Source organism: Protobothrops mucrosquamatus, unplaced genomic scaffold (genome assembly GCF_001527695.2).
Source record: "Protobothrops mucrosquamatus isolate PMUCROS unplaced genomic scaffold, P.Mucros_1.0 scaffold3445, whole genome shotgun sequence".
In the NCBI taxonomy this organism is placed as follows: Eukaryota; Metazoa; Chordata; class Lepidosauria; order Squamata; family Viperidae; genus Protobothrops; species Protobothrops mucrosquamatus.
Genome location: NW_015389423.1, coordinates 176728 through 191763, shown reverse-complemented (window position 1 = coordinate 191763; position 15036 = coordinate 176728). Strand labels below are relative to the sequence as shown.

Genomic DNA, 15036 nt, shown 5'->3' with positions numbered 1-15036 from the left:
GAGGAGGAGGAGGAGGAGGAGGAGGAGGAGGAGGAGGAGGAAGAAAACTGTAGGGTCCTTGGTATTCTCTGGGCCTGATGGTTTCCTTGCAGATGTTTCATGATCCAGCTAGGGAACGTTATCAAGGCTAGAGGAAATGGAGTTTGTGGAGAGGAGGAGGAGGAGGAGGAGGAGGAGGAAGAGAAAGAGAAAGAGAAAGAGAAAGAGGAAGAGGAGGAAGAAGACTGTAGGGTCCTTGGTATTCTCTGGGCCTGATGGTTTCCTTGCAGATGTTTCTTGACCCAGCTAGGGAACGTTATCAAGGCTAGAGGAAATGGGGTTTGTGGAGAGGAGGAGGAGGAGAAGGAGGAGGAGGACTGTAAGGTCCTTGGTATTCTCTGAGCTTGGTGGTTTCCTTGCAAATGTTTCATGACCCAGTTAGGGAAGATTATCAGTGCTAGAGGAAATGGGGTGTGTGGAGAGGAGGAGGAGGAGGAGGAGGAGGAGGAGGAGGAGGAGGAGGAGGAGGAGATGACTATGGGATCCTTGATGCTCCCAGAGCTGGGTGGTTTTCTTGCAGACATTTCCGGACCCAACTAGCTAACATCATCAGTGCTAGAAGGGAGTGAGGAGGAGGAAGAGGAGGAGGAGGAGAGTCATTGGCTTTTTGTTTCATTACCCAACTAAGTAACATCACCAGTGCTACAAGGGAAGGGGTCTATCTCTGTTTATATATACACAAGTGCTTACCGCCGGAATCAGCGCCCCAAGAGTCGAGGTCATCAGAGGAGGAAGCTCAGGGTACTGGTAGAAGAAAGCAAAATGGGCCATAAGTGTGCATCAATCGTTTATTTCCTGCTACGTGGGTCTCCATCAGAGGGTACCAAAATTTCCCCTTTCCTCTGATAAGGCTCAGGGTAGACATTAGAAGCTGTTGGAAGGCTGGTAGAGCTAGTTTTAGCCAAAGAACCTCTTGGAGGCTTGTCTGTCTCTGCACCGCTCCAGCGACCCGGAGGACACAGACAAGCCTCCAGGTGGCCTCAAGGACTCTCCAAAAGGAGGCAAAGGACCAGCTGTCTGCAAGCAGTATAAATCCTTCCCTTCCCCAGAACCTGAAGAAGCTTCTGGGATGAGAAGCAAAACTTCTTCAGAGGGAAAACGAGGACGTCCAGTCGCCTCCTGGAAAAAGAAGCCCCCTTTGGGACATCCCTACCAACGACTGAAATACATCGATGACCCCTCAAGCTCACCATCCCATCGGAGAGGTCAAGGTTCAGGGCCCCTTGCTTCTGCAGGACGCCCAGCACGGAGCTGAGGAAGTTGACCGACAGTCCCAGTTGAGAGTTAGTTGTGTCTTCCATGGGTGGCAGGGGTGGCATGGGCACCCTGGGTGGCATAGGGGGGGATTCCGGCTTGCCCAGGGGGTAGTCGATTAAGGGGCCGACGACGTGCCCAACCACCGTCTAGGAGGAAGAGAAAAAACGTGAAACCCCAGAAGAGGATTTCCATGTTACAGGCAGTCCTCGACGTACGACAGTCCATTTAGTGAGCGTTCAGAGTTACAACAGCTCTGAAAAAAGTGACTCAGGACCCTTTTTCACACTTACGACCGTCATTGCAGCCTCCCCCATGGTCACGTGATCAAAATTCAGACGCTTGGCAACCGGCTCCTATTTATGATGGTCGCAGCGCCCCGACATCAGGTCATCCCCTTTTGTGACCACCTGACAAGCAAAAGCAACGGGGGAAGGCCAGATTCACTTAACAACCGTGTTAGTAACCTAACAGCTGCGGTGATTCACTTAACAACCGTGTCAAGAACGCTTGTAAAGCGGGACAATAATTGTCTCACTTAGCAATGGAAGTTTTGGGCTCTGTTGTGGTACGTTGAGGACTCCCTGTATTCTCTCCTTCAGTCTTATTGATGTCATGGTGCAAACCACAGTAAGGATGCTGGATGCATTAAACCACGATTGATTTAAACATAGTTGGTTTTTTTTTAAAAAAAGACGTATATTTATTCTACACATTTGGTTCTTTTTCGCACGACTTGGACCAAACCCACACAAATCGCAGTACAGGTCAGGGGTCTTCAAACTTGGCCCTTTGATGACAGGTGGACTTCAACTCCCAGAATTCCTCAGCCAGCGTGAGGGAACTATGACCCTTTGATGACTGGTGGACTTCAACTCCCAGAATTCCTCAGCCAGCGTGAGGGTACTATGACCCTTTGATGACTGGTGGACTTCAACTCCCAGAATTCCACAGTCAGCGTGAGGGAACTATGACCCTTTTATGACTGGTGGACTTCAACTCCCAGAATTCCTCAGCCAGCGTGAGGGAACTATGATTGCCTGGCTGAGGAATTCTGGGAGTTGAAGTCCACAAGTCACGAAAGGGCCAAGTTTGACCACCCCCTGCTCTAAACCAGTGTTTTTCAAGCTTGAAGAGGTGTGAACTTCAACTCCCAGAATTCCTCAGCCAGCGTGAGGGAACTGACCCTTTTATGACTTGTGGACTTCAACTCCCAAAGGCACGCAGACCAGACTTCCCAGTTTGCAACGATCCTCCTTGCGAAATTTTGTTTAAACAGGTGCAGTTACTGCTCTCCTGGCAGGAGAGATCAGAAGAGATCAGACCCCCCACACTGGGTGGGGGCTTTTATTTAGGACAGCAGCCCTCCCCAAAGCAAGCCACATCCCTGTTCCCAGTAATGTGATCTTCGCTTCTGTTTTTTGATTGCCCAAAAGGAAATAAATCTTTCCGTCTCCCGCTCTCTAAGGTTGCTTCTCCTTCTCTCAAACCCACGCAAACCTCTTCCTTGTGGTTACCATTGGTGTAATCGGGTGACACCCTACTCGGAGGTCTCTGTCAGGGAGTTGGATTGTTGCCATCTGGAATTGCTGTGTCCACATCTGCAAATCTGGCCCAAGAGTTTAAAACCCCCTGGCTGCATTCACACGATCAGCTTAATGGAGTCAGTTAGAAATCTAGGAACTGCATTCACACAATATACTGGCCTTTGTCAGTATCAATCCTGGTTAGTTGTTTTTTACGGTTTGCCGCGTTGTAAAGAATTAGGACAACTATGAGAACTACTACTAGTCCAGGGGTAGGCAACCTTGGCTCTTTTATGACTCGTGGACTTCAACTCCCAGAATTCCTGAGCCAGCCATGCTGAGGGGAAAGGGAGAGTTTCCAAGCTGAGCCATGCTGGCTGAGGAATTCTGGGAGTTGAAGTCCACCAGTCATGAGGGGGCCATAGTTCCCTCATGCTGGCTCAGGAATTCTGGGAGTTGAAGTCCACCAGTCATGAGGGGGCCATAGTTCCCCCATGCTGGCTCAGGAATTCTGGGAGTTGAAGTCCATGAGTCATGAGGGGGCCATAGTTCCCCCATGCTGGCTCAGGAATTCTGGGAGTTGAAGTCCACCAGTCATGAGGGGGCCATAGTTCCCCCATGCTGGCTCAGGAATTCTGGGAGTTGAAGTCCACGAGTCATAAAAGAGCCAAGGTTGCCTACCCTTGGACTAGTCTAATTCTGATGTGCCTTGTTGGAAGTCCTTTCTTGTGAGTCCAAAATGGAGACCTCAACATTCCTGAAGCCATGATGGGAGCTGGCTCTGATAATCCACATGTTTTCTTGGGCTTTCTTGGTGGAACCAGAAGGCAAGCGGCTTATATTTAAGACTTACGTTTAAATCGATCTCCAGGAAATGTCCTGTGACTAACGGCAAGCTGGAGACGGTATACTGGACGCTTCCCAGTATTCCCAAAGGAACTAGAGCTGTAGAGAATGAGAAGGTCAACGGGTACCATGGAACAGGGGCCATCCCTCACCACCTCCCCATACTTGCATTATCAAGTCACACATCTTCATCTTTGCAGACTCGGGCTATTTGCTGACATTCTGCCTTAGTTATGTGCCCCTCTTTCCACTTTTTATACTTGTCCTTTTTCTCTTTCAATTTATCAGAGAGTTCTTTATGCAGCCATGCAGGCTTCTTTTGAGAGCTGTTATTTTTCTTTTTTGTTGGTATTGTGCTAGACTGGGCTTCTATTATCTCACTTTTCAGAATTTCCCAAGCTTCTTGAGTTATTTTCCCCTTGAGGATTCTCATCCATGGAATCCTTCCCACGCCCTCTCTACGTTTATTGAAATTAGCTCTCTTGAAGTCCAAGACTCTAGTTTGATTGTGTTCTATTGCTTGTGCTTCCATAATGTTGAATTCCAATATTGCATGATCACTTCCTCCCAAGGTTCCTATGGCTTCAACACCTTCTATCATTTCATCTCTGTTAGTGAGGATTAGATCCAATATGGCTAATCCCCTAGTTCCCTTCTCTACTTTTTGGGAGACAAAGTTGTCTGTTAGGTTTGCCAGGAACCTATTTGATCTTCCACTTGGTGCAGAGTTTGTCTCCCAGTTGATGTCAGGGTAGTCAAAGTCCCCCATTACTATTGTGATGTGCTTCCTACATACCTTAGTTAGCTGACTAGCAAAAAGTTCATCTATTTCCTCTGTTTGGTTGGGTGGCCTGTAGTATACACCTATGGCAATGTCGTTTTCCCCCCCTTTTATATTGACCCAAATGCATCCTTGGAGCAACATGGTCTGGCCATTGTAGGTGCCATCTATAGCTACATTTCTCTTCTAAAGTGGAGGAGGAGGAGGAGAGGGAGGAGGAGGAGAGGAAGAAATAGGAAGAGGAGAAGAGGAAGGAGGAGGAGGAGGAGAAATAGGAAGAGAAGAGGAAGGAGGAGAAAGACAACAAGTAGAGGGAGGGGGAGGGGGAGGAGGAGGAGGAAGGGAAGAAAAAGAAGAAGAAGAAGAAGAAGAAGAAGAAGAAGAAGAAGAAGAAGAAGAAGAAGAAGAAGAAGAAGAAGAAGAAGAAGAAGAAGAAGAAGAAGAAGAAGAAGAAGAAGAAGAAGAAGAAGAAGAAGAAGAAGAAGAAGAAGAAGAAGAAGAAGAAGAAGAAGAAGAAGAAGAAGAAGAAGAAGAAGAAGAAGAACTGAGAAAAAATATTGCACTGCATCCTGGTTTGTTTTCAGTCTCTCTACCACAAAGAAGAGTCTTCAAACATACGGGAAGAAGAAAGCAAAACAACTCACAATTCACAAGTCCAAGCTGGTCATTCACAAGGCCCAGGACAATGTCAAGGACAGGACAAAGCTGGAAAATTTAAAATGTGTGTGACTTTCTTGCAGCAAATGTCAGGAAACAAACTGGCAGAAGAGACAAAGAAACCACCATATTCGTGGTTATCTCCATCTCTTCTGCCTTGACAGTTTCTTCATTGCATGGAAGAAGACCACCACCACACATGAGCAAGTTTTGTGATTGGGACTCTTTGCTTCCTGTGTTGGGACCTTTGTCTTGTTGGGTCTACGGTTCTGAGCTACATGTCTGTCCAGACCAATCACCTCACTTACCAGATCAGGAAGCAGCCTGTTAAGGACACGTGCTAGTAAGTTGTCCACAATTGGAAGAAGGCTGCAGAGAAGAACAAAACAAGGACGTGAGAAACATCTCCAGTTTGACAAATTGGCAGAAGAACATTTGGAGAGAAGGGGCATCTCCATTAGCACAGCTGCTGACTCTGATTGAGTCAGATCTTCTCGTTCTAGCTCTCACAGATCCTTCAAGACTTCTCACCAAGAAAGAAACATCGAATTGACAAATGTTTCCAGCTCTTGATTTCCCTCATCTAAGTTATGGTGGACCTAAAGTTCTGAAGACCAAGAGAGAGAGCCTTGAGAATAGCCTTCAACTCTTCTTGGAGGGGGCAAGAGTTTTAGGGACACATGGAAGCTGTCCATGCCTGGTTCCCCAACTGAGCACTTCAGATCATCTTTCCCTAATTTTATGCCACTTTACGAAGCTGGGGAAAAACACAAGAGCCAGCTAAAAATTCAAAACCACCATTTAATTGTGTGTTGGTGGGTAAGGAAGTCAGTAGGAAGAGTCTTTTTTGGCACATACATGATGTTTTACAGAACAAGTAGGCCTAATTAAAGGGCAGAGCTAAATGATGGCCTTTGAGTTGGCTTAAATAAACAGAATTGTTGTTTTAGACAGTCCTCACTTAACGATGGTAAATGGGGCCGAAAACTCTATTGTTGAACAATGCGGTCATTAAGCATGACTTCATACGACTGCACTGCTTAGCGATGGCAGTTTCAGCAGTCCCAGTTGCTTTCGTTAAGTGCATCACAACGAGCTGTTAAGTGAGGATCTGTTACTTGCGATTTCCCGCCGGCTTCCCTAGTGACTTTGCTTGTGGGAAATTGGCAGGGAAGTTCACAAATGGCAGTCCCATGACTGTGGAATGCTGCAAATGTCATCTTTGTGAGCTAGTCACTGATTTATCCGTGATCTGGTGATCACGGGGACCCTGTAATGGCTGCAACTCTGAGGATCGGACGCAAGTCCCACTCACTCAGCACTGTTGTTACTTGGATGATTGCTGAACAAGAGGCTGTTAAGTGAGGACTACTCGCATTGTATCACAAGCTATAATAAGCAGGGACAAATGTTATAAATGAAAATATGAAATTGGTCAAGAAGGGACTGAGGCCCTGTCTGGTGATGCTCACCCTCTAAGAAGTCTAATTTTAATGCCTCCCAGAAGCGTATCACAGTGATCAATCACCAACGTGGGGTAGCCGGTGCCGTCCATCGTCAGACGGACGATTGCCGTGATGTTCACCTCTACTGCAATGTCAAGCAAACCAAGGAGGCTGAAACAGAAGGGATGAGAAAAGAGCGTCCAGGTCACCCATGACTTGTCTAATTTGGTTTGTGGGGTCCTTGGTGCTCTCTGAGTTTGGTGGTTTTCTTACAGATGTTTCGTGAACAACATATGAAACATCTGCAAGGAAGCTACCAAGCTCAGAGAGCACCAAGGACCCCACCTTCCTCCTCCTCCTCCTCCTCCTCCCCCTCCTCTTTCTCTCCTCAAACCCTACTCCCTTCTAGCACTGATGACGTTATCTTAGTTCCCTCAACCATGTCAAGCCCCCCAGGAAATCAGGAGATTCAGGCTGTTCAAATGAGTATAAAGATTTATTACAAACTTAAGCTCCCTACAAGAATCTGGGCAACTGACTGTTAAGGGAAATGAGCAGGAGATAAGAAAGGCATTCAAAGTGGGCAGGACTTAGATCTCTTGAGGGCACTGAGGGACTCATGACTTATGACGTGTTTGAACCCTCCCTCGGGCTTAGCCTGGTCACCTCCTACGTCCCGTTCATCATACATCCTGCTTACCTCTTCCCATTAAGTGCCACTCTGGTGTATAAATCCAGGTGGACCCCAATGCCAGGTAAGAGCCTCAGGTTGATCTTGGGAAGAGTCAGTTCCACAATTCGTAATCTGCAAGTAGAAGCAAAGTCGTTCAGGTAATCCCATCTCCACTGACCTATAATGATAGTGTTGATAGCCTACCGAGGAAGCAGTTTAGACTGGAAATCAAAAAAGGCTTCTAACTAAATGCATATCATGTTTGATGTCCATCATCCACTCCCCAATTATCTTTCTTGGTCCTATTACAATTGGATGACTTTAATGTGTATGTTTGTTTTATCCGATTAACGGTTTGTCCCAGTTATTCAGTTCCCCAGCAACAGACAAGTAGAGGAAACAATTAAAATCAAGAGAACAGTCCATAAAAAGCTGAACGTCCACTCAGAACCTTCATCTCTGGCCAAAACTGATGGAGAAAGATAATCTTCGGTGCTTTCTGAGATGTTGGAACAATCAGGACTATAGGGTCCTTCACCATGAAGAGGGCCTACTACAAAAAGTCCTAGTTTTCTTCATTTGAGTTCAACTTTGGAAGATGCAATGCACCCAGTGATCATCAGCTTGAGAAGACCTTTCTTTGATTCACCCAGGGATATAATTTCTAAAGCTGGGGTCCCTACGAAGAGAATAAATCAGTGAGACTCAGAGGTTCTTACCCTGTCAGGCCTTGCACCGTGCTGAGGAGACCTCCTTCCCCAAGGATGCCAAGGACTCCGCCTCCACCAAGGAGGCCTCCATTGCCCAACAGACCTCCGTTGCCCAGGAGGCCCCCACCGCCACCAAGAATTCCTGCAGTGCCAAGCAGACCTCCATCACCCAGCAAGCCTCCTTGGCCCAGCAGTCCTCCAGCACCTGGGCCTCCACCGTTGCCACCAGCAGCAGCATTGAAACCCCTCCCTCCAAGCCTGCCTCCAGGGATCCCACCAAGAAGTACCCTTCCTCCTGCTCCTGCTCCCCCTTCTCCTCCTCTACCTCCAGGAAGTCCTCCTCCTCTACCACCCCTTTGTCTTCCTCCACCACCTCCTTCTCCTCCACCACCACCAAGCACACCTCCAGGAAGTTCTCCTCCTCCACCACTACCTCCTCTTTCTCCACCACCTCCTTCTCCACCACCAAGAAGTCCTCCTCCTCTACCACCACCACCCCCAAGCATACCTCCAAGAAGTCCTCCTCCACCACCCCCTCCTCTTCCTCCTCCACCTTCTCCTCCTCCACCACCACCAAGCACACCTCCGAGAAGTCCTCCTCCTCCTCCTCTTCCTCCTCCACCTCCTCTTCCTCCACCATCACCAAGCACACCTCCGAGATGTCCTCCTCCTCCACCACCATCACCACCACCAAGCACACCTCCCAGAAGTCCTCCACCCTCTCCTCTTCCTCCTCCATCTCCTCCTCCTCTGCCACCACCAAGCACACCTCCGAGAAGTCCTCCTCCTCCTCCACCACCTCCTCCTCCTCCACCACCACCAAGCATACCTCCAAGAAGTCCTCCTCCTCCTCCACCTCCTCCTCCTCCTCCTCCACCACCAAGCACACCTCCGAGAAGTCCTCCTCCTCCACCACCACCACCGAGCACACCTCCGAGAAGTCCTCCACCTCCTCCTCCTCCAAGTAAGCCTCCAGTGAGGCCTCCCAGAAGGCCTCCACCCCCGCCGCCCCCCAGGAGGCCTCCTAGTAGACCACCGTCTCCACCACCTCCATTGCCGAGGGGCACTTCTCTCATGGCGCCTTGAAGGGCGTTGCTTTGGGCCATCGAGTTGGTGACAGCTGCAAAACAAAGAACAAGGAAGTTGTACACAACGAGGAGGAAAGACAAGGCAACCTTACTCCTGTTCCTACTCAGCTCTTTGGGGATTAGCAAGTTCCATATCTGGGGTGCCTTTTGTAAATAAGACCTAGTTTTTAATTTCAAGAGAAGTGGAATCCCTTCTACGGCTATTCATCTCTTGCTTGCCCAAAAGATCAGGAATGTGAGGATGACCTGGATGGGTCCTCTGGAACGCCCTACCAGCGTGATTTTGAGGTTGAGCACCTGGGTTACGTACAGAGATCCCAGGTTCAACCTCCAGTCTTTCCAAATAGGGACCTTCTCTATTCCTGAAGACCACTGAGAATCCACCAGCTCGCATCAGTGGTGTTATGTAAAGCAGAGTAGACCGTACTAGACGGAGCAATGGTTTGATGCAGTCAAACACCCAGTGTTTGATGGTGGGCAGTAGACAAATAATGGAAACAATTAAAAACATGGAAACGGCCCGTCAAAAAAAGCTGGGTGTCCACTCAGAACCTTCATTCCTGACCACCCCTGAAGAAAGTTAGTCTTCTGGGGCAATTTTTTTTAGCAATTATGCTTTGTTCTCGTTGCTCAGTTCCTGAGCAGAAGACAAGCACAGGAACTAATTAAAAATCATGTGAACGGTCCATTAAAAACTGGACGTCCGCTCAAAGCCTGACCATCCCTGAAGAAATATATTCTTCAAGTGTCTTCTGGAATGTCAGAAACAGTCATGTTCCTTGCTCATATTACAGGGAGGTGGTTTTAATTTATGTGTTTGTTTTGGCATAGATATGGTTTGTCTTAGTCAGACCTTGAGCAACAGACAAGTACAGGAAACAATTACAAACATGGAGACGGTCCATAAAAATGCTGGATGTGCACTCGGACCTTCATCTCGGGCCATCCCTGAGGAAAGATAGACTTAAATACCAAGGAGAATATCTGCAGCTCAAGGTTGAAATGAGGGGGTCCTTTGGTGCTCTCTGAGCTTGATTGTTTTCTTGCAGTCCTTTCATGACCCAAACTAGGAAACACCATCAGAGCTAGAAGGGTGGGGGGTTTATGGTGGTGGTTGTAGTGGAGGAGGAGGAGGAGGAGGAGGAGGAGGAGGAGGAGGAGGAGGAGGAGAAGAAGAAGAAGAAGAAGAAGAAGAAGAAGAAGAAGAAGAAGAAGAAGAAGAAGAAGAAGAAGAAGAAGAAGAAGAAGAAGAAGAAGAAGAAGAAGAAGAAGAAGAAGAAGAAGAAGAAGAAGAAGAAGGGGAGGGGGAGGGGGAGAATGAGGAGGACAAGGAGGACAATGACTATGGGGTCCTTGGTGCTCTCTCAGCTTGGTGGTTTTCTTGCAGACATTTCATTACCCAACTAGGCAACATCATCAGTACTAGAAGAGGGGGTTGCACTGATGATGTTACCTAGTTGGGTAATGAAACGTCTGCAAGAAAACCACCAAGCTCAGAGAACCACCCAGGAGCCTTCACAGACTTAATTGTCTTCTGGAATGTCAGAACACTCAAGACCACGGGCGCCTCTCAGGGTAGCGTACTCCACAATGGGAAGGGTCTACTACTCCTCATTCTTTTTAACTGGAGTTAAGTGAGGGAGGTAGCAATGCATCTAACGATCGCCAACTCAAAACGTTCACCCTTTCATTTGCCTGAGGTGGTCATTTCTACAGCTGAGCCCCCCCCCCCCCCCGTAGACACAACGGGACCTATTTGAGCCCCTTTTCCTTGTTTGCGATCTTGGACTTACCATTATGCAACACGCCTTGGTTGACTCGGATGACCGCGTCGGTTGGAAGGAGTTGACTTTGGGAGGGAGTCAGCAAAGCGCAGACCAGGAGGAGACCCCAGGCCGCTGACATCTTTGGTCAAGTGGCACCTGCTGAGATGCAACTGGAGCTGAGCACAGGTGTCTTTTCAACACTTCTCTCCATCTAACTCAGGGGTCTCCAAACTTGGCCCTTCATCATAAATTAAGTGGAATTTATGGACAGCCACTTCTCTGGAATAGTCTAGGGTCTCCCGCTTGAGCAGGGGGCTGGACTAGAAGACCTCCAAGGTCCCTTCCAACTCTTTCAATGATTCTGTAAGGATCTCCTGCTTGAGCTGGGGATTGGACTAGAAGACCTCCAAGGTCCCTTCCAACTCTGTCATTCCATGATTCTGTAAGGGTCTCCTGCTTGAGCAGGGGGTTGGGCTAAATGACCTCCAAGGTCCCTTCCAACTGTCATTCCATGATTCTGTAAGGGTCTCTTGCTTGAACAGAGGGCTGGGCTAGAAGACCTCCAAGGTCCCTTCCAACTCTATCATTCCATGATTCTGTAAGGGTCTCCTGCTTGAGCAGGGGGTTGGGCTAGATGACCTCCAAGGTCCCTTCCAACTCTGTCATTCCATGATTCTGTAAGGGTCTCCTGCTTGAGCTGGGGGCTGGACTAGAGGACCTCAAAGGTCCCTTCCAGCTCTATTCTGATTGATTGATCTGTGAGCTGCTCAGAGTCAACGTATCGAGGAGATGGGCGGCCGAAAAAAAATTAATAAATCAATCAAAGAAATAAACCAGACAACTTCATCCCAGCCAGCCACCCCGCTCTCCTTTACCTGGGTGTTTCCTTCTCAGGCTAACTGAGAGTGGAGAATCTTGGCTTGCTAATTTTCAGTCAGTTTCTAGGCTGTTCATAGCCACCTCGCCGCCTCCACCTCCTCCTCCTCCAGGTTCTAGGACTATCGCAGTGGCACCACCATTTATATCAATTGCAAACCGTGGGTGGTCATGGACCGGGTGCCAGGGATATGGGGATAATGGGCTCAATCTTCTCTTTTTATCTGATTTCTCAAAGTTCAGTCTTTGTAATGAGTTGTAATTCTGTTAAGCCAGAGGTATCAAATGCCCAGCCAGTTCCACAATCTGTGATTCATTTGTCTCTGTCCAATAGGAGGGATGGAAGTTTTTTCACTAGAGACTAGACTAGACTAGACTAGACTAGACTAACTAGAATAGAATAGAATAGAATAGAATAGAATAGAATAGAATAGAATAGAATAGAATAGAATAGAATAGAATATAGACTAGACCAGAATAGAATAGAATAGAATAGAATAGAATAGAATAGAATAGAATAGAATAGAATAGAGACCAAACCACACCTCACCAGACCAGACCAGACCAGACCAGACCAGACCAGACCAGACCAGACCAGAATAGAATAGACTAGACTAGAATAGACTAGAATAGACTAGAATAGAATAGAATATAGACCAGACCAGACCAGACCAGACTAGACTAGACTAGACTAGACTAGACTAGAATAGAATAGAATAGAATAGAATAGAATAGAATAGAATAGAATAGAATAGAATATAGACTAGACTAGACCAGACCAGACCAGAATAGAATAGAATAGAATAGAATAGAATATAGACTAGACCAGACCAGACCAGAATAGAATAGAATAGAATAGAATAGAATAGAATAGAATAGAATAGAATAGAATAGAATAGAATATAGACTAGACCAGACCAGACCAGACCAGACCAGACTAGGCTAGACTAGACTAGACTAGACTAGACTAGACTAGACTAGACTAGAATAGAATAGAATAGAATAGAAGCTGGAAGGGACCTTGGAGGTCTTCTAGTCCAGCCCCCTGCTCAAGCAGGAGAACCTATACCATCTCAGACAAATGACTATACAGTCTCTTCTTAAAAACCTCCAGTGATGGAGCAGCCACAATCTCTGGTGGCAAGCTGTTCCACTGCTTAATTGTCCTCACTGTCAGGAAGTTTCTCCTTAATTCCAGGTTGCTTTTCTCTTTCATCAGTTTCCAACCATTGTTTCTCATCCTTCCCTCTGGTGCTTTGGAGAATAACGTAAGCCCCTCTTCCTTGTGGCAGCCCCTCAAATACTGGAAGGCTGCTATCATGTCTCCCCTATTTCTTCTTTTCTTTAGACTAGCCAAACCCAAGTCCCGCAGCCGTTCTTCGTATGTTTTAGTCTCCAGGCCTTGGATCATCTTAGTTGCTCTTCTCTGGATTTTTTCCAAACTCTCAACATCTTTTTTGTAATATAGTGAAAAAGTGGTTTTTTTCACTAGATGAAATGTCTACTTGGGGAGGCCCTCAATTCTGCAACTTTGTCCTGCACACACACCCCTTATAGAAAAGAAGGTCATCTGTGAAAACTTCTTTAGAAATCTACGGAGATTCTCCATCATCCTGGTCACGGTTGTCCCAAAGATGCTTTTCAAAAGACAACTGAACATTCCTGTTGTTGTTTTTCTTGAATATTTTTCGCTTCTTCTCCAAGAAGCTTCTTCCGTCCTTCGGTTCTTCGGTTCCAAGAAGCTCCTTCAATTCTGCTTTTTGGAACTGAAGGACCGAAGAAGCTGCTTGCAAAACATCTTCAAGGGGAAAAAAAAACCCAAAGGAGTCCAGTTGCCTTTTGGAAAAGCACCTTTGGGACGTCTTTAGAAAGATCTGGCCAGGTAAATCCTGTACAGGGTTTCGGAGTTCTAAAATGTCTCCTCCTCGTGATCCTAGGTGACAATCCACAACATTTGTCCCTGTGACATCAGGGCGCATGCCCAGAGAAGGGAAAAGCTGACCAAACATGATAAGGGAAACTCACAGATTGGGTTCAGACTACATGTTTCACCAGGTGAATTACAGAAGAGTTGGCACATCCCATAGTTGTTGTTGTTGTTAGTTGTGAAGTCGTGTCCGACCCATCGCGACCCCACGTCCAACGTTCCTCCAGGCCTTCCTGTCCTCTACCATCTTCTGGAGTCCATTGAAGCTCCTGCCTGCTGCTTCAGGGACTCCCTCCAGCCCCCTCCATCTCTGTTGTCCCCTTCTTCTCTTGCCCTCCATCTTTCCCAGCATCAGGCTCTTCTCCAGGGAGTCCTTCCTTCTCATTAGGTGGCCAAAGGACTTGAGTTTCAACTTCAGGATCTGGCCTTCGAAACAGCAGTCAGGGTTGATCTCCTCTAGGACTGACCGGTTGGATCGTCTTGCAGTCCAAGGGACTCGCAGGAGTCTTCTCCAGCACCAGAGTTCAAAGGCCTCCATTCTTTGGCCATTGTAGGTCCCTCAAAACCTTGGCTGTTGTTGTTAGTTGCAAAGTCATGTCCAATTCATCAGGACCCCATGGACCATGTTCCTCCAGGCCTTCCTGTCCTCCACCATCTTCTGGAGTCTATTGAAGCTCACTCCTGCTGCTTCAGGGACTCCATCCAGCCCCCTCCTTCTCTGTCGTCTCCTTCTTCTCTTGCCCTCCATCTTTCCCAGCATTAGGCCCTTCTCCAGGGAGTCCTTCCTTCTCATTAGGTGGCCAAAGGACTTGAGTTTCAACACATCCCATTAATGTATAGTAATTTTAAACTACTGGGAATATCGTGTGACTCCAGTCTGGTTTGAGTGTTTCTCAAATCTGCAAATTTAAGACACCTGGACTTCAACTCCTAGAATTCACCACCCAGTTGTGCTGTGTAGCTACGTAGCTATGGATACATAGCTACATAGCTATGTAGGAGTCCTAGTGGATGATCCCTTAAATAGGAGCCAGCCATGTGCTGCAGCTGCCCAAAAAGCCAACACCGTCCTAGGCTGCATCGACGGAAGGATAGAATCAAAATCACGTGACGTTCTAGTACCACTTTATATGGCACTAGTAAGATTACACATGGAACGTAGAACATAAAGTAATAGAATAGGAAGGGACCTCGGAGGTCTTCTAGTCCAACTCCCTGCTCAAGCAGGAGACCTGATACCCTTGTGGACAAATGAACTACCCCCCGAGATCCGGATGATTCCGGATCTCCTTACTTTCCGCCGCGCCCTCAAGACATGGTTTTTCCAGCAAGCGGGCCTGACCTAGGGAGGATTTTAGGTAGGGATAATTTTAAAAGTATTTTAATTGGAAACACAGCTGGTAATATTTGGTTTTAATTCGGCTTTTATCGGGGTTTATTTTTTGTAT

General features: G+C 47.3%; 1 protein-coding gene across 1 annotated transcript in view; it reads right to left on the bottom strand.

Annotated features, from left to right (window-relative positions):
- LOC107297662 (BPI fold-containing family B member 4-like) overlaps positions 1-15036 on the bottom strand; it is a gene marked incomplete at its 3' end in the record, with an annotated part of 30625 nt that overhangs the window by 3837 nt on the left and 11752 nt on the right. The window contains exons 7-17 of the mRNA XM_015827022.1: positions 8980-9051; positions 8554-8681; positions 8190-8484; positions 7941-8136; positions 7249-7353; positions 6576-6719; positions 5412-5472; positions 5091-5151; positions 3673-3764; positions 1230-1442; positions 730-783 (exon numbers count right to left, since the gene is read on the bottom strand). Of these exons, the coding sequence (XP_015682508.1) occupies positions 730-783; positions 1230-1442; positions 3673-3764; positions 5091-5151; positions 5412-5472; positions 6576-6719; positions 7249-7353; positions 7941-8136; positions 8190-8484; positions 8554-8681; positions 8980-9051 (1421 nt within the window). The remainder of the gene's footprint in view (positions 1-729; positions 784-1229; positions 1443-3672; positions 3765-5090; positions 5152-5411; positions 5473-6575; positions 6720-7248; positions 7354-7940; positions 8137-8189; positions 8485-8553; positions 8682-8979; positions 9052-15036) is intronic.